The sequence below is a fragment of the Schistocerca americana genome, chromosome 4 (genome assembly GCF_021461395.2).
Source record: "Schistocerca americana isolate TAMUIC-IGC-003095 chromosome 4, iqSchAmer2.1, whole genome shotgun sequence".
Classification (NCBI taxonomy): Eukaryota; Metazoa; Arthropoda; class Insecta; order Orthoptera; family Acrididae; genus Schistocerca; species Schistocerca americana.
Window position 1 is genome coordinate 97226876 of NC_060122.1, and position 19254 is coordinate 97246129.

Sequence of the window (19254 nt, forward strand, 5' to 3'; positions counted from 1 at the left end):
AACTGGTGTCAGTTGTGCTATCGTTTACGTCTAATTTAAGCAATGGCAATGAAGTGTCATATGTTTTAGTCAGTAGTATGGAATGAGCCCAGTAAGATGGGTTTATGTGGAGGCTTGACAGTGCTGGGATGGGCTCATGACGACACCACGAAGAAGTGGTCTGATTTGGTAATATAGCAACTCGGGTTGTCATCTTATCTTAAGAGAATAGTCTACCATTTGCTGCCACGTAACAGCTTAAGGAGAGTGCCCCTAATAAATCCTAATCGATATGGGCCAAGGATGAGTAATGTCTTGTCAATGATAATTTCATCTCTATAGGAACTGCAGTTATTTCAGTCACTTGAAATTTCCAGGCAAACATTGTGAATGGAACTATGCACAAATGGTTATTACAGTAAAAAATAGAACAACCCATCTTCAATGGGTCATATAACACAAACTGGGCAGTAGCTGGCAGATGTTTTGTGTGATGTAACGAAACATGACAATGCTGATGCACTGAAGTGCCAATGAGGAGTTTTAACTTGCTAAGTGTGAAGGATGTAGTTAAGGGCAGAGGTGGTTCTGTAATATTTTTGCCTTGGCTTACTTTGTTCTCAAGCTTGTCTGAGAAAACTGCCCAAGAGGAATCAGTGTGTTGAAATAATGATCCCTTTCAAAGGGATTGTCTTTGACAATATATACAAAACAAGCCAGTAAGATGGGGATTCAAAATGTGGGCTAGAGCTGGTTCCTCAGCATATTTGTACGATTTTGACGTTTACCAAGGTTCAGCTTCTAAGGCAACAAAGCATGTACCTGGGAAAGGTCTAATTGTTACAATGTTGTGATGAAGCTAACAGCAGCCTTGGAAGACGATCACTTTTTTAGGGTTTATGCAGACAATTTCTTCACATCACATGTTGCTGAGAACCTACTGATGAGGGGTACGTATTATACAGGCACAATAAGAGCTGAAAGATTCAAGCACACCATTCTTCCTGATGAAATGCAGATGAAAGCACAAGGACGCAGTACTATAGCTTCACAAGTTGACAACGGGCAAATTCATCATTGTGAAATGGTATAAGAACGAGTTACATCGTTATCTTCACTAACTGGTGTACAGCCAAAGGACATGGCAAAAAGATGGGATAGGAGTAAGAAAGGACATATTCTTGTCCCAAGACCATCCATTGTTCAAATGTACAATTGTAATAGGGGAGGAGTAGATATTCATGATATGATGACATCGCTATACAAATATCCCATAAAATCCGGAAGATAGTATTTGTATAACTTCTGGCACACAATAGATGCTGTCAATAGCTGGCTGAAATACAGAGAAGACTGCAAGGCCCTGTCTGAAAAACATGTTTCTCTCTGACAGTTTCAAGCTAATCTCTCAAGTGCATAGAAGGAAAATTCAAGAGGAGACATCCCAGTATTGAAGATATGCCCAAAAATTTCAAGAAACTGCTGCTACAGTAACTCCAGTGCTAGAATGCCAAAAGGACAAAATTGACCACTTTGCTCAGTGGAATACCACAACAGGAAAGAGCAAAATTTGCAAGTTAAACAATACTTTTCTTCAGTGCCAAAAACGCAAAGTTCTTCTGTGCTTCAACAAAGACAGATACTGCTTCAGAAGATTCCACTACTAAAAGAAATGTATATAAATATGTTCATTGTTACATTATTGTACGAGTTTTTGTAATAACAAAATTCAGAACACAAAACTGTGATTATACATTTTTCTTACTGATGCCAATACCGTTACCTTGAATCCCGATGTTACATATGTGAACTGCATTGTAAAAAAGGGACTCAAAACTGGAAAAGCTAAAAGTTGTACATTTGTCCTCCAACATACTGGTAACTGTAAACAATACTCTGCTGAGAACAACCTACAATTAAATTAATCGTTGTGGATCCTAGAGGGTTAACTTTTTTATATTTGATTCCACAGCTGCTATGGATGTAATGGGTATATGTTCAACATCTTACCCATTATACACACGAATTTAAATTCCTGAGAACAACTTACAGCCCCATCAAAATTTAGGCTTTAGACTTTAAGAAAATTACAGTTTTAATACATGGATTCTGCATTACTATTATAGTAATAAATTTACTGTTCCATTCACTAGGAAATTATTTGTGTATTAATTGTAAAAAAGCTTCTGAACAATATGGAGATCCAGTAACTTGCAGACTGGTCAGCTTTACTTTATAATCATTATCATCATTCTCATCAGCTAATGATAACTGCTTTGAATTACCTCCACTTTCTACCTCAGCATTTCATTCGTAAAGCCCAAATTGCTTATTGCAAACAAGTAACAGTAACTAATCAGCAAGTGTTTCGACATATTAACATTTACTTTTCCAACAACACTTTTCATATTCCTCAACTAAAATTATGCCCTGTGTATTCACAAAATGTTCTTTTAAGTTGGCTACCATGCAAGGTAGAAAAAAGGGAAGTAATACCAGTTACAAGATGAATACACAATACAGATGGCGATTTTTCAAATCTACAAAAAATGCGCAAAATTTGAAAATTATGACATTTTGATGAATACTTAATTTAAAAAAATGAGACATTCAAAATGTTTGAGTGTAAGATTGGAACAAAGCCCAAATGAAGAAATATCGAACATGAGAGCAATATTTGAAGAAACTCAACTCTTAAGGGCTTGATTTGCTGGAGATTTGAGTACAATTACCACAAGCATGTGAGAAACAAGAAAAATAAGTTGCATAGTTTTAGAATGACTAGGCTAAGAATAAATCTAAATGCAGAGCAATAAGAAAGCCCATATAATAATGGCAAGGAATACCGTATTTACTCGAATCTCAGCCGCACTTTTTTTTCCGGTTTTTGTAATCCAAAAAACCGCCTGCGGCTTAGAATCGAGTGCAAAGCAAGCGGAAGTTCTGAAAACTGTTGCTAGGTGCCGCCACAACTAACTTCTGCCGTCGAATATATGTAGCGCTACACAGGCATCCTTTGTAGGCACAAAGATAAATACTGGCGCCAAAACCTCTGAGTCAGTAAATAAAACTTAAAAAAAATTGGAAGACGAGCTTTTTTTCTCCGCCCGAGTTTCGACCACTGCATTTTCATACATTATCCAACGAAGTAAATACAAATTCCGTATTGTTCATCTTCGAATGTAGCAGAATTTCAATGTACTACGAAAATCCGACTGGCAAGACTGGGATTTTTGTAAATATGGCCAACTCTACATTCTGAATTTTTTCCTACCTGTGAGAAGAGATGGTTGCTAATAGGAACCTGATGAAATGTGAATCACATGCAGTATTCTCTTCACCATAAGAATAATACGAATATAAACATTTTGCCATGTATTCTTTCGTGTTTGCTTCTATCTCATTTAAATCCTGTCTGCCTAATAAACTACGAAACTAGAGTGAGACAACAGCAAACGCGGAAGAATATACGTACCGTGTCATGTTTATATTCGTATTACTCTTATGCCTAATAGTGATACAGTCAAATGAAGCACGGCAACTGACTAGATTTTTAAATCTAAGATGACTAATTTCTGTGCAGAATTTGATGTACTAAAGAAGCGGCCGCAAAGATTTTCAAACGGAGAAAAATTTTCGCCAAACTCTCGTTCAGAACATGTTCTATCATACGCAGTCCATTATTTGGTTCTTGTTGATCATTGTCAAAGAAAGCGGCAGTGTAAGTAACGACAAATAGCAGTCTCTTGCCATTGTTTCGTTAATGAGACAATTCCTCTCTTTTTTTTAATTGTAGGCGGCGGCAGCGCGCACAAAAGCAAGCCATGCTGCGAGCAGCGACAGGCCGTAAACACGCACTATCAGAATGCGATAAACAATGCATGACACAGTATAGTAATGCATTTTCAGCTTAGAGTGACTGACGTAAACACCTATAACATAGAAAACGGCACTTATCAGATCAAAGCAAAATAAGCAATCGATTCAAACCAGACGAAGCACGTGAAAAAGGAAGGGTATCCGTATAAATACGGACGGAGCGCCTGACGCATAGCAATGGCTACCTGGTAAAGCTTAACTGCTAAGCTTACAACTCGAACCAAACTACTGTAGCTGTATCGTCATTCATTCGACCTAAATTGTCTCTCATATATGGACCAACTTTGTTTCGATTTGGAGGTTCGGCCTAAAACTTTTCTCTCCCCTTGAATTTCGAGGCTCAAATTTCAGGTGCGGCTTAGATTTGGGATTTTTTTTCCTTTATTTTGAGGTTCATTTTTCAGGTGCGACTTAGATTTGAGTGCGGCTTAGATTCGAGTAAATACGGTAGTACAGTGGCATCAATTGAAGGAAGGAGACAGCTAAAGAATACCAGAGGAAAGTATAAGAAGAAAAACAAAAGCTGGAGGGCATTACTTGTATCAATATCACAACTAGAAACTAGGATGTTTAATTATAATAACCTTAAGTAACATTCATTAGTGAATGTAAGACTTTATTAGTTTCACCATCAATTCCAAGCAGCCAATCTGGCAAATATAAGCAACCTACTTCATTTGCTTCCAAACTAATGAACTTCAGATTGTGAAAGAAACACAACCATTTTGTCAGTACCATTCATGCTACAGTTTACCCCATTCAAATAGGTCCAGTAAAACCCCCCAAGTAACCAGTCCAAGAGGGAACATAGGTCAAACAGATCACAGAAAATCTGTATCATCCAGAAATAAACAAAGATGACAATAGTAAGTATCACAACCATATGTTATACTTAACTTCATGTGAACACAAACTTTTTACATTTTGTCATGTATTTTCACTGGGATTGAGAACATTAGAGTTCCACACATCAAAATAATAAGCTGGCTTATTTTGAGCCAGATTCTTATTTCATTTATGTGCGCCATGAACATGCTGGCATTATTTTGCCGATGTAACTGGACTCTCATTTTGTTGCTTCTATATGTTAATCTGAAGTCAACTTAAGTTACTCCCATTACTGGCTGCAGACAACCCATGATAATTCCATCAAGAATCAAACTGTCGAAGTCATTAACATTTATGTCTGAGCATCCTGGAATATTTGGAAATTCTTCAATCAACTTAAACAGGTCGGCGTTGTCAATAGTTCCTTTATTCAGTGAGCAAACTACTTTAGTGGACTTTTAGTAGGGTCAATTCCTATAAAGTGATCCAGTGACAGTTGCTTGACCATTTTTAAATATTTTAATTTTTTTAGTATGAGATTGCCCTATATTTGAGAAGTTCAAAACAGTTTTTTTTTAAATAATTTATCTTGCAGCTTAACTGGATGGCAGCCATTTTATTTGTAGGCGTGCGACGATTTTTAAGTCTGGAGACATTAGCGAAAATTTGAATATTTCTCCACTAGCTTAAGTTACAACATTGCAATTGACATGATTGTCTATTACACAAAATACCCTAAATTCAAAAATAGTCAAAATGACCTCCAAAGTTTGGTACCCAAATTTTCAAAAATCCATTTTTAGGCCCAAAAATAACAAGGTGTGATTTATAAGAATCTATATTTTCCTATAGTTAGGTATCATACACCCTTAGCCTCATATAGAGCAAGAACACTAACAAATGTTTCCATAACTTTTTATGAATTTTTGAAATTTGAAAATTTTCATTTTTTGTAAAGTTTGGGGTTAGTTATATCAGGTGGGGCTGAATATAAAAATATGATTTTTGCACAGTTTGCACACCTACATGATCGCAATGTACTGTAAAAATTTCAACATTGATATCTGACTGAACAAAGATATGAATTTTTGAAAATGAGGAAATAATTCACATTACTCTACAACTGATCGTATGGCTGTTGCCTATTTAAATGGTTTATTGTTTCACTGCAGTAAAATTTAATTTTGAAATATATTTAGTTAACACTATCGCCCATATTCATTTACTTTATTTATTTTTAATAATGCAATATTAAACAATGAGTTTTTGCTTTTGTTCTATGGTAATAAAAATGCCCATTTAGGTTTATTGTCAATAAAGAAGTACATTACTGCTGGGTGTGGCATTGTAGAGGTACATTACTGCTGGGTGTGGCATTGTAGAGGTACATTACTGCTGGGTGTGGCATTGTAGAGGTACATTACTGCTGGGTGTGGCATTGTAGAGGTACATTACTGCTGGGTGTGGCATTGTTGTAGTCAGTCTGTTCTGAACCTGTGTTAGAGTGGATGTACATACTTCACCGAGAGGGTAGAATGTGTTATGCGCTTTGTTCTGTGTGTAATTTGTAATTAATTTTGAGAGTAATTGGAATGCAATAACATGGATGAACAGTGGTCTGTTGGGACATATAGCAAGTGAAGTGTGTCACGAAACAGTTTATGGTTCAGTTTCAAAAAACTTGAAAAATGTCAATGACTTTGATGAAGTTAGACAAACTTTGTTTAAATTTCTAGTAGTTCTTCTGTAACATCAGGACGTGAGTATCATGAGAAGAAATCTATTCTGAAATACAACCACATTTTTGGAACGAAGTGCTGTGATCCACTTACAATTCATAAAGAGCCTATTACTAAAGGTTTGAGGGAAATAAAAACCATGAACCATTTGTCCTTGTTATGTGAAACAGTTCCCCAAGTGAAACATAATGTGATTCCTAGAAATTCCCTGAGCCCAAATTGTTACTCAGAAATATTTGTTGTGAATCCAGAACCAGAACCATGTAACCTTATTAATGACATTTATATTCCATATTGGATTTTGCTTGATCTAAGTTAGTGGTGTCATGAACATAGTATCGCGCAGTGGCTGGTGACAGCACTTTAGTGACTTTCATTCTGTTGGTGTTTTGTTTAGTTAACACTAAGTTACACACGTCAACCTTTTTTTTAGTATGTATTTGTGCACTTTCATCATGGCAGAGTAAAGAGATGACAATTATTTACTATGAACACACAGACTTCGTGTCTGATCTTCCAAACGACTTGGCCAATTGGAAAGAAGACATTGGATATAAAAAAAATGAAAGTGAAGCAGAATAGTCAGAAGATAGAAATACGCCCAAGAATTCGGCGAACGCTACGGTTGCCAACTGATTCGAATGAATCAGACAGACTATGATTTACTAAGAACCAAAAATAAATTTGAATGATCTCCGGGTCCACACACATTTCCCAAAGATACACAGAGCGTCGTGGATATCTTAGAATTCTATTTTGGGAATGATCTATTTGAATATATTAGCAACGAAACTACCAAGTATTACAGTCAAAACTGCAATAGAAGAACTGGATTCAAAAAAATGCCAAATTTGTCGACGTTACGGGACCCGAACTTAGAAAATGGTTTTGGCTTGTTATCCTTATGGGAATTTTAAAAAAGTAAGGATATATGATTACTGGTCAACGAATCCGTTGATAGACATCGATATTTCACAAAACGATGTCCTGCAACCGATTCAGACAAATATTATCATTTTTATATCATCATTTTTATATTTTTCCAACAGCAACAATAAACTGGATAATGCTGACCGACTTTTCAAAGTGCAATTCGTAGTTGATTATTTTTCCAAAAAGTTTAAAGAAACATTTAATCTAAGTCAAAACTTCTCAATTGATGAAGGAATGATACCGTGGTATGGACAGTTAAATTTTAAAGTTTACAATCCATCAAAAATTACGAAATATGGCACACTCACTCGGATGCTGTGCGATTCTATTACGGGATACATTTCCTCATTCATAATATATTCTGGTGCTGGACAACCTTTAGCAAAAAACAGTGATGGAACTACTGACACCTTCTCATGGAAAGTGAGATCACATCTACATGGATGATTATTATAACACTGTAGAACTTGCAGAGAAGTTACTTTAAAAGAAAATGAGAGTTTGTGGAGCAATATGGCAAAATAGAGGATTTCCAGAAAAATTAAATCGCGCAAAAGTCAGTGTGTTTGAAGCTTGTCACCAAAAGGAAAGTGACTAGCAGCCAGCGACAAACCAAGCAATCCGAATTAGTGCTGCCAGTGCCAAGCGAATAAATTCGTAGAAGACGTGCGGACAGCAAAGTGTTAAGTAGCAGAAAAAGAAAAGTACAGATACCAACATTATTTCTGAAGTGGAAGAAAACCTACCACCAGCATCATCTGAAACTTAATTATTTGAGCTTGATAGAGAAATTAAAAATTAAATGTTCAGTGACATCTAAAGAAGAAAAAGTTAAAATTTTAAGTTTGCTCCCTGACTCATGGTCAAGAGAAAACATAGTTCATGAATTTAATGTTTCTCATTGTTTTGTTAACCTAACCTGAAAATTAGTGAAAGAGCAAGGTATTCTTCCAGTTTTAGGAAAGACAAAAGGAGTAGGTATAAGTGAAGAAACAATTAAAAAGATCCAGCAGGTTTTTGAAGATGAGAACAGTAGAGTGTGCCCAGGTCGCAAAGATAGCAAAAAGAGTTCTTATAAATGGAGTTAAAGTAACAAAGCAGAAATGACTAGTGCTGTCAGATTTAAATGAACTTTATGTAGCTTTCAACACTTCTCATCCTGAATGCAAAATTGGAAGGTCAAACTTTTGTGACCTCCACCCTCAGTTGTGTGTTTTGGCTGGATCCTCGGGGACACACTCCGTGTGTGTTTGCTTATTTCATCAAAATGTCAAACCGATGATTGCGGGAGCAAAACTCAGTGATCTTAACTACAAAGAGTAACTAGATTTAATGGTCTGTGACACAAAGTTATGACTGCATGATGAGTTTGTATAATAAATGCCCTGGTAAGGAAACCATTATTGAATTCTTTCACAAATATGATACGGAAATTTCAGGCAATAATACCTTCAAAAAAGTGTGTCACAACTGACAGGGCAGAAATGATAAGAGTGGTTAAATCTTAAAAAGAGTACTTGGAATCTTTAATTGAAAACTTACAAAAACTCAAGTCACCATTATGTTTATAAAATCGAAAGTAAGTTTTTGAAGGCCACAGAACCAAAACTTCATGAAACTGAATGCATACTGCTAGCTGATTTTGCAGAAAATTTTAAATATGTGTATCAGGATGCAAAACAGGGGTACCACTGGGTCAGTGACCACGGAACAGTGCAGTCATTTATTCTCTACTTTAAAAATGAGAAAAATGAAGTTTGCAGTTCTTCAATTTCCACTGAAAGAAACTACTTGGAGCACAACACTTTGGCTGTACATGTGCTTCAAAAGTATGTAGGCTAATGAATTGCATAAAAGAAAAGTTTCCCAAGGTCGAGAAGCTGATATACTTTTTCAGATGGAAGTGATTGTCAGTATAAGAACAAAAAGAATTATTCAAATCTGTGCAACCACGAAGCAGACTTTAGGTTGGAGGCTGAATGGCACTTTTTTGCATCTTGCCATGGTAAAAATGCATGTGATGGCGTAGGAGGTACAACAAAACGTGAAGTAAGACTAACCATAGACAAAATTCTCACAGTACAGGACATTTGTGTCTTTTGTAAGGATAATATTAAAGGCATTACTATTTTCTGATCAAGAAAGAAGAAGTGGTTTTGCATATGAAAACAACACTTCAAATCCAATTTGAAAACTGTATAGCAATAAGAGGAACAAGGCATTTCCACAAATTCCTTGGCATTGTAGGAAACTTAGTTCGATTCTATGTAACATCAGAAACCGAAATTTATGAGAATCATTGTGTCAGTCAAATTACATCTGTGTAACATTTAATGACAAGAATATGTCTGGAAAAAAATGATGTTTTTGTGCCTGCTGGCCCAAGAACATCATTCAAGAAATCTACTAGTGACAAAGTTTGGATACCTATGAAGAATGTTTTAAGGAAACTTCCAGTGCTTGAACTTACCACAGCAACTGGGAGGTCTTATTCTATATCACAGAAGCTCTTCGAAGAAATTAGCGTTCTTAACATTCACCGCCAAATTTAGGAACAGTCGCATCTCTAAAGATGTTAGTTGAAAATATTTATTTAAAGTATGTCAAAATGTTAATTTCAGTGATGCTTCCACTTTTTGTATATAATTAGTACCTTACTTCAACAATAATTGATTATATCCCACTAATATCACACATTAATAGGCCACAGCCAAAATATCAGTTGCAATGTGAATTACCTCCTCTGAAACTTTTCAAATTTCAAAAATTCATTAAAAAAAATAAGTTAAAAATGTTAAGTGTTCTTACTCTATATGAGGCTATTAGTGTATGATACCTAACTATAGGAAAAATAGACTCATAAATCACTCGTTTTTTTGGGCCTAAAAAGTGGATTTTTGAAAATTTGGATACCAAACTTTGAAGGTCATTTTGAATTTAGGGTGTTTTGTGTAATAGACAATGTTGTAGAGGACACTTTTCTAAATACAATCATGTCAATTGCAATGTTGTAACTTAACCCAGTGCAGAGATATTCATATTTTTGCTGATGTCTCTAAACTGAAATCGTTGTGGGCTTACAAACAAAAATGGCTGCCATTCAGTAAAAGAGAAAGGTAATTTTTTTTTAAAAAAACTCTTTTGAACTTCTCAACTATAGTATAATCACATATAAAAAAAATTAAAATATTTAAAAATGGTCAAGCAACCAACTTAATTTTTATTGGAACACTTCATTTAGATTGACTCAGTAGTAAATCTAACTTACTTTCTCTCAGATGTTATTTTACACCAACAACCAATGGGAACAATATAGTAATATTAGCTGGCATTAAGCCAGAGTCAGTGTATCAAGGTTGGCTGAATTTAAGTCTTTGTTTATTGTTGCCCTTATTGTTACATAACATCAAATCTTGCATATAGTTATTGCAGAGGGGGGGGGGGGGGGGGGGGGGGGGGGGGGGAATTTATGATATTGATTAATGAGGACCAGCTAAACCAGGCTCCATTGTATTTGCATTTTTTCAGGTGTACTTTTGAGTTGTTAGTGCACTTATCCCCCTGAACAAAGCATTATAGCATTGGAATAATTCTCCCATCTATTGCTTCCTGTTTTTATTACGAAGTTAACCTATCTCCATTCACAGCATTACCTAGCTACAGGAACCAGTTTTATGAGAGTCATTAGATTATTTTTACTTACTGTGAATGTACACTGCTGGCCACTGTAAATGCAACACCAAGAAAGACAAGAGGTAGCACAACAAAATTTATTTTGTAGATAACATGTTGACCAAGTATCAAATGATTACGTTTACAGACGTCTGTGACATGTGGTTCCTGCCAGAATCAGTAGCCAGAGTAGCCGCCATTGTTGGAGATCGCCGCTGCCACACGTCTCGGCATTGAGTCAAAGAGACGTTGGATGTGTTCCTGGGGTACAGCAGCCCAAGCAGCTTCCACACGTTGCCAAAGATCATCTGGTGTGGCAGCTGGGGATGTAATCTGGGTCACTCGTTGAGCAACCATGGACCACATATTTTCTATCGGCGAAAGATCCGGAGAGCGAGCCAGCCAGGGAAGCACTCCAATCTGGGTATTGACGAAGAACCTTTGGACAATGCGTGCCACGTGTGGTCGCGCATTATCCTGTTGAAATATGACTGTGGCTGAGCCCTGAAGGTAAGGAAGAACAACTGGCTCCAGCACCTCGGATATGTAGCGCCGGCTATTTAAAGTACCGGCAACGCGTACTAGAGGCGTGTGAGAGTAATATCCAATACCACCCCATACCATAATACCCGGCGCAAAACCAGTGTGGCGGTGCATAATGCAGCTGTCCAGCATCCTCTCTCCACGGTGTCTCCACACTCGAATCCGACCATCGTGGTGCTGCAGTCAGAAGCGTGCCTCGTCAGTAAAGACAACGTCATTCCATTCTGCCGTCCACATCCGTCTGTCATCACACCATTGGCGACGGAGACGTCTGTGATTCTGCGTCAATGGTAGACGAAGCAATGGACGTCTTGCGGACAGACCACTCTGCTGTATAGGGCGTCGAATGGTACGCGCAGACACTGGATGATGCGTTACAGACGCAATGTGCTGTGCTATGGTTCGGGATGTCACTGAGCGATCCGTCACTGCCATGCGCACAATTTGCCTATCAGCACTTGCAGTGGTGCACCGAGGTGAATGCGATCGACCACGTCGGTCCGTCGTACCCTCCTGCATCCAACGGTCACATATCCGCATTACAGTTGTTTGGTTTCGTCCAACACGACTAGCGATTTCTCTGTATGATAATCCACAATCTCGGTAAGCAACTATGCTTACTCTGTCGAACTCGGATACTTGATCAAACGATGTTCGCTGTTGTCTACGAGGCATAACTGATCGTCTTGTGAAACAATCACAAGGTAAACACACGTGCCGAACGTACACTCGTCGAAATCGCCAAGCCTTAAATGGCGCTATGAGGTGGCGCCACAGGCGCGCGTGATGTGCGTCTGCGCTGAAATTCTAATCAGTTGCATATCTCATCGCTGCAAACCCATGGTGTAAATTTCACTTGATTCGGATGCTTCCTTCAGGGTGTTGCATTTACGGTGGCCAGCAGTGTATATATGAAGGTTACATTGAAAGAACATATATATTCTGTTGTATGTAAGAACAACAAATTCAAGACACTATATATAGAACAGAATCCTGGAGGTGAAGTGTTGAGTACTGCTAAATAGACACAAAAATAGAAGAGAGAGAGAGTACTTTGCTTTCAGAACTATTAATTTTGATAGCTAGGTAGTGTGTGTGTGTGTGTGTGTGTGTGTGTTTTATTTTCACGAGTCTATCAGCAGGCTCTGCATTTGCCCCTCTTTAACGTTAAGCACGGTCATAATTCACAAATTTATTTCATGTAACAAATACAAACAACTCTGTTGAGAAAAATATTGCAGTGATAAATTGCTCAAAAATGGCATCATCTGAGATTTCAATTGGGATAAACAAACAGATGAACTACACAATATGAGCAAACATTTTTATGTGATAAACTTAGTATACAAAAGGAGAACTCCCTTGAGAAAAAAGTAAAACTATAAGGAGACAATAGCTGGCCAGAACTTGAGTATGCAATATTCCAGTCCTGCTAAAACACAAACTCTAAAGAAAAGTAACTACTGCTCACTTTCAGAACATCTTACTTTTTTTTCTGCTTTTAAGTGTGTACCAGCAGCACCTCCATTTGCTCTCCTAAATTTAAGCAATATCCAGCTATTCTCTCTCTTTGTGAACTGGGCATACAGCAGTTGAATGCCAGCGCGTTATCCAACCAGTCTCTTAGGCATGCTTTCTTACCCTTACCCTTACCCTTACCCTTACCCTCACCACCACCACCACCACCACCACCACCACTTTAAATACACTTACAAACATTAAACGAATGAATTCACAAGTTTTTGATATACTTCATCTGCTTAAAAGATTTAACTGTAATGAATGTAACAGCTGTTTTAATTTGTATTATCTCACTTAATATGGTATCTTCCACAATCGACACTAAAGCTTACATTTAGACACACAAGCAATAGAAAAGAAACTGTTACTACAGTGTAATGAGAAGGAAAGTATCTAAGATACATTTCTCCAGCTACCTGGGAGGCATTGGCTCCTTTCCCGTCAAAACATCCCTCTGCTTGAACGAGTCTTCCGTTTCCGTGCGTAGTTGGGCACCCTGGTTAGGTCCATTAATATCACCATTATCTTGCTGTAATGGTTGACTTTTGGAATGGCTGTCGACGACCGTTGCAGTCACCACTGTCGTAGCTGCAACTGATGTCACTGTGGGCTGCACTTTCCCCACAGACGCAACACTGCTGCTTGTAGTCTTAGGTACTGTCACACTTACAGTCGTCACGCTGCCAGTTCCGAAAGGGTGGTACTGATGTGAGTTTACCGACTGTCTCGTAACATTCACAACACTATCAGACAAGCTTCCTCGCTCGGGAATAGGCTGACTCCTCTTGCTTCTAAATACATAAATTGAAGTAAGCATTTAAAAAACTGTAAGGAAAAAAAAATTGTTAAAATGAAGGTAAACTGTCACAATACTTCAAAATGCGCTTAGGGAAGTGGAATGGTGTGATCCTTTTATACTGCACAAGCTAGTGAGTTAGGTATTACTTAACAATTCGAAGAATAATTACTCTTATTGAAATGAAAGTCTACTATGATACTGCTCCAATATTTGTTTCTTTACAAATGTATGTAGTCCACAATAAACAATTCATGACAACCAGTGAGGTTTTTAGACTTACAAGATTTCAACAACTACGCAGACTGCAAATAAAGTACAAAAATACACACACCTATTTCGGGGGACGTAGCGAGCAGCTGGAGGTTTAGCAAAAGATCCTGTTGGTGCTAATCCATTAACAGAGAAAACACTGCCAATATCAAAATATGCTGGGCTAGCTGTTGTCCAGGGTTGCAGCATATTTGGTGGATAGAAAGGCTGGTGGTGCTGCTGATGAAATGTCTGCAAACAAATCACAAACATTAGCTACAAGAATCTGTGTCCTTTAATCACAACTTAAATGCATCTCTCGTAGTAACATGTCCTACAATGACAATATCCATTTAGTTTGCATTGGCAAAAATTATGTTCATTCTATTGAAGCAGTGGCAGCACTTGGGGAAGACACCATACATTATAAAGTGTTACGTCACACAACAATGAAAGAACACGATTAAAGTATGGCCACTGTATGCTTTATGCATAAACCTGACCACTGTTGGAGCTACAAAGTACAAAACTCTGACACCTTTCAACATGGCGTGTCTGACAGTAACACTGAAGTCAAATTTTCCGCACTGTGGTTGCGATTGCTGTTGCTAGGTACCACATGTATGCCATGAAACAACAGCCAAGTCATTATCAGAAGTAATTGTTGGAGCATCCAGAGACAGCAACTATGCTATTAGAATTTTACAACTTTTTCTTTCATGGAGTGTCGTATTATTGAAACTAATTTCTTACTTTTCGTGATAATGTCTATCTACCATGTATCATTGTTGAGTCATTTTTCAAAGAAGAGCAATTGCATACGTAAATTGTATTGCTAAGAACTGCTCAATGATATAGGAAATGAATCAAATAATGGGTCCTGTTTTTACAATCTGCAGAAATGTCTTAACATGCAAAGCTGCTGTTCAGTTTATTCTTTATTGTGGGACCAGTTTGGATCAAAGACTATTTCCAGCATAGGTTTTTAACAGTGAAAGTTACTTATATGCATGCATGATAGAAGTCAAAAATATAATATTTATAAATAATGTTGAAGTTGTGCAGAGAGATATGCATGCAGGGTGTTGATACTCAAGAATGAATTACACCACTGTGTAGGTCGTTTCAGAAAGTTTACGCCACCCTTGGCGACCTCTAGTAAGAAACACTATTTCTTGTTATCCAGTTCTGGCCACTGAATGCCTGAAGCACTTCCCTGTCCGTTTATCGATCAACTTAAAGACTGCATACTTGGGGGATCCATGTCATCAATGCATTTTTCTTTTAAAAGGGATATACTATTTCAAAGTTAAAGTTAAATAACAGTCATAACAATAACTACTAAATAATACAATCTGCGTGTTGTGAACATCACACACAAAGTTTCCAATAAATTTTCTATTTTATTGAAATCTTAGCACATTTTCATATCCCTTTGTAGGCATAGTGGACTGATAAAACTTTAATTTGTGCCACTCGAGACAGATGTATAAGGTTCTACAAAACTGCTGAATAGCTAGGACGATTTAAGTTAATTAATAAAGCTTGCAGCAACGAATGTTTAAGACAAGATGCAGTATTCAATGGAAAGTTATGCGAGGTAGACCACCACTGCGTTTACATAGCGTATTCGAGCCAATTATTCCAAGTCTTCACTGTTCTGCAACCTCATTAAGCTGCCTTTTAATGAAGCACACTCAATGCAAGAACAGGAGCAAAACAAATGCAGTGTCTTAGGTGCACTGGTGACTGATCAAATAGTAACATCTCAAGAAGTTGTCTGTATCAAGTATTGCATTCACGAAACAGAAAAACTGCATATTTGGACAAAGTGTATACCTACTAACACTAGCAAAACCACTATTAATAAGCCGTTTTCCACATGGCAGTTTTTCTGACAACCTGAAAGCAACGGACACCGAACCTCTGCTAGAAAATACAGGGTGTCTGGGCTAAAGGTATACACGAACAAACCTTTGTAATGAAAGAACTCTACATTCTATGTTTTTAGGTAAATAAGCACTCTATAGACACTCCCAAATGTGACCCTGACCTATCACAAACAGTGCCAAACCATATGGCACACACGTGCACAAATGTTTGTTGTGCAGCAGACAGACATACTCTTGACAGTCAACATGTGAACATAACAAAAAGGTGAGGTGCATGCTATGATTAGCAGAGTTACAATCTGTAACAAATGTTCAGCAGCATGCAAAAAGAGAATGGAATATGAATTCTTCCACACACAAGCCCATTATCAGTTGGACAGAACTCTCTGAGAAATGGGAAATTTGGTTTCAAATGCTGGAAAATATCCTAAAACACATGTGAATGAAGAAGGTCGTGGAATAAGTGTGAAGCCTAGCTAGAAGCTCGTGTAAATCCATCAGACAGCTAGTAGGGAATTAGCCGTCCCTGTTCCATAGTGCATGGATTGGGCACATGAATATCTCCAGTTGCATGCCTACTAACTCAAAGTTCCTCATCACATTAAGTCTAGGATCACCAGAGACAGTATGATTTTGCAGTTGAAATGTTGCATCATGTAGATGAAAACAATGACCTCAATGCAGTGCTGTTCAGTGATGAATCTACCTCCAAGATATGTAAAGTTAACTACGTAACTACCTAATATGGGTAAGTGTGATGCCATGAGAAGTGACCGAGCACAAAATGGACATACCAAAATTTAATGTATGGATGGGATTACATGAACCTGCTGTGATCAATCATTTTTTAATGCAGTCTACAGTGACAGGGCACACCTATCAACACGGTCGCTAACTATACAGCTCCGCAGATGCCTCCCAATGTCTTTTTCCAGAAGGATGGTGCTCCATCCCACTACCATGGGGATGTTACCATATTGTTTCACAAGACACTTACTGAGCATTGGATTGGAATGGGGGTCCCACTGCCTGGCCCCTCGGTCTCCCAATTGAGAGTCCACTGGATTTTGGTGCGTGGCAATTTATTAAGGACATTTTTCACAGGAATGAAGGTATAAGATCTGGCAGATTTGAGAATACCAATCTACACTGCATTGGAGATCGCACTACCTGTCATGTTTACGAACATGGAGTACAGTTTCGGTATCTGTCAAGCTGCAAACGGTGCCCACATTGAACTGTAGTAGCAAAACATGTCAAAATGTTTAAGCTCCTGCATATAATATTGTGCAAATGAAGTTATAAACCTTACTAAATACTGAAATATAAACGAACGTTTTTTTCTATATCCCTAACCTGGACACCCTGTATGTTTACAACTTCATGACTGTTGCCTTACACTCAACTTTCAGCAAATTGAAAGAAAAAAAATAAAATGTTTAAATGTATCTCGAGAAACAGATTAACAACATTAGGCGATATCCAGATTCAGAAATTGCTGGATAATTACATCAGCAGCTGTGAAATTATTGACAATGCACTTTAAAGGAATAATGACAAACACTTTACCTTTATCTGTACTTGCAAACCATGATGTCAGCGGAAAACTGATACTATTCCCATTAGAGCAACTCTGTATACTTCCATAGAATTACACACTCAACGGATTGATAAAGTTTTATCTTCACTCAGGACATTCAAATGTTCATACACTTAATATAATTCTTTAACGACAGAATTATTACTTGACAGAAACTAACATTCTGTAAGCTAGTGTTCCTTTGAATTTTCATAATAGCACAGGAATTGCTGCCTAGACACACATTTATCTATGTTGTCAATAGCATTTTTATCGTGAACACTTCCTCTCTGCTTCTCTGTGGTGGATACTTTCACTACCACTCAGCTTGCAATGTGTGAGACAAGATGGACTCTCTGCATTGCTTTTTAACTGTGTCTTAGAAAAGTAATCACAGTGGCAAAAGTTAAATCCGATCTTAAAGTTGAACCGATATTAGGATAGATTACTTAGCTTTCACAGACAACTTGCCAAACCTATATGAGGATATTCGAACAACAAATATATGAAGTCTTAAAGAGTTGGGTCCTGAATATAATTTTTTAGGGAGGGAGGGGGTCATCCCAGATAACCCAATTAAAACTGTACTTTTTCCCCAGGTGAAAATGCATTTTTTTGCCTCAGTCAAGTAACAATACACTTTCAACTTTTCGAAAGAAAAACCAATTATGGGTGAAATTGCTCAAAAACTCACTTGACACCATTTCTTTTTATGCATAATTATGCTTCCTGCCATTATTGCATAGTTTGTAGTCTATGAAACAACTAAAATAAATATGAAAAGCTAATCTTCAAACTTTTTCTTTTTTAGCCTGCGTTGTGCTTTAAGATAACAAATATCATCATCATCATCATCATCATCATCATCATCATCAAGACTGATTATGCCTTTCAGCGTTCAGTCTGGAGCATAGTCCCTTTATAAAATTCCTCCACGATCCCCTATTCAGTGCTAACATTGGTGCCTCTTCTGATGTTAAGCCTATTACTTCAAAATCATTCTTAACCGAATCCAGGTACCTTCTCCTTGGTCTGCCTCGACTCCTCCTACCCTCTACTGCTGAACCCATGAGTCTCTTGGGTAACCCTGCTTCTCCCATGCGTGTAACATGACCCCACCATCCAAGCCTCTTCGCCCTGACTGCTACATCTATAGAGTTCATTCCCAGTTTTTCTTTGATTTCTTCATTGTGGACACCCTCCTGCCATTATTCCCATCTACTAGTATCTGCAATCATCCTAGCTACTTTCATATCTGTAACCTCAACCTTGTTGATAAGGTAACCTGAATCCACCCAGCTTTCGCTCCCATACAACAAAGTTGGTCGAAAGATTGAACGGTGCGTAGTAACTTGGTACCGACTTCCTTCTTGCAGAAGAGAGATCGTAGCTGAGAACTTACTGCATTAGCTTTGCTACACCGCTTCCAGTTCTTTCACTATGTTGTCATCCTGTGAGAATATGCATCCTAAGTACTTTAAACTGTCCACCTGTTCTAACTTTGTTCCTCCTATTTGGCACTCAATCCATTTATATCTCTTTCCCACCGACATTACTTTCGTTTTGGAGATGCTAATCTTCATACCATAGTCCTTACATTTCTGATCTAGCTCTGAAATATTACTTTGCAAACTTTCAATC

At 37.6% G+C, this 19254-nt stretch overlaps 1 protein-coding gene across 7 annotated transcripts in view; it reads right to left on the reverse strand.

Annotated features, from left to right (window-relative positions):
- The window catches only part of LOC124612683 (la-related protein Larp4B), a 335239-nt gene that overhangs the window by 24491 nt on the left and 291494 nt on the right, over window positions 1–19254 (reverse strand). For all 7 annotated transcript variants that reach the window (XM_047141018.1, XM_047141016.1, XM_047141012.1 and 4 more), the window contains 2 exons: window positions 14225–14394; window positions 13511–13885 (listed from right to left, as the gene is read on the reverse strand). In XM_047141018.1, the coding sequence (XP_046996974.1) occupies window positions 13511–13885; window positions 14225–14394 (545 nt within the window). The remainder of the gene's footprint in view (window positions 1–13510; window positions 13886–14224; window positions 14395–19254) is intronic.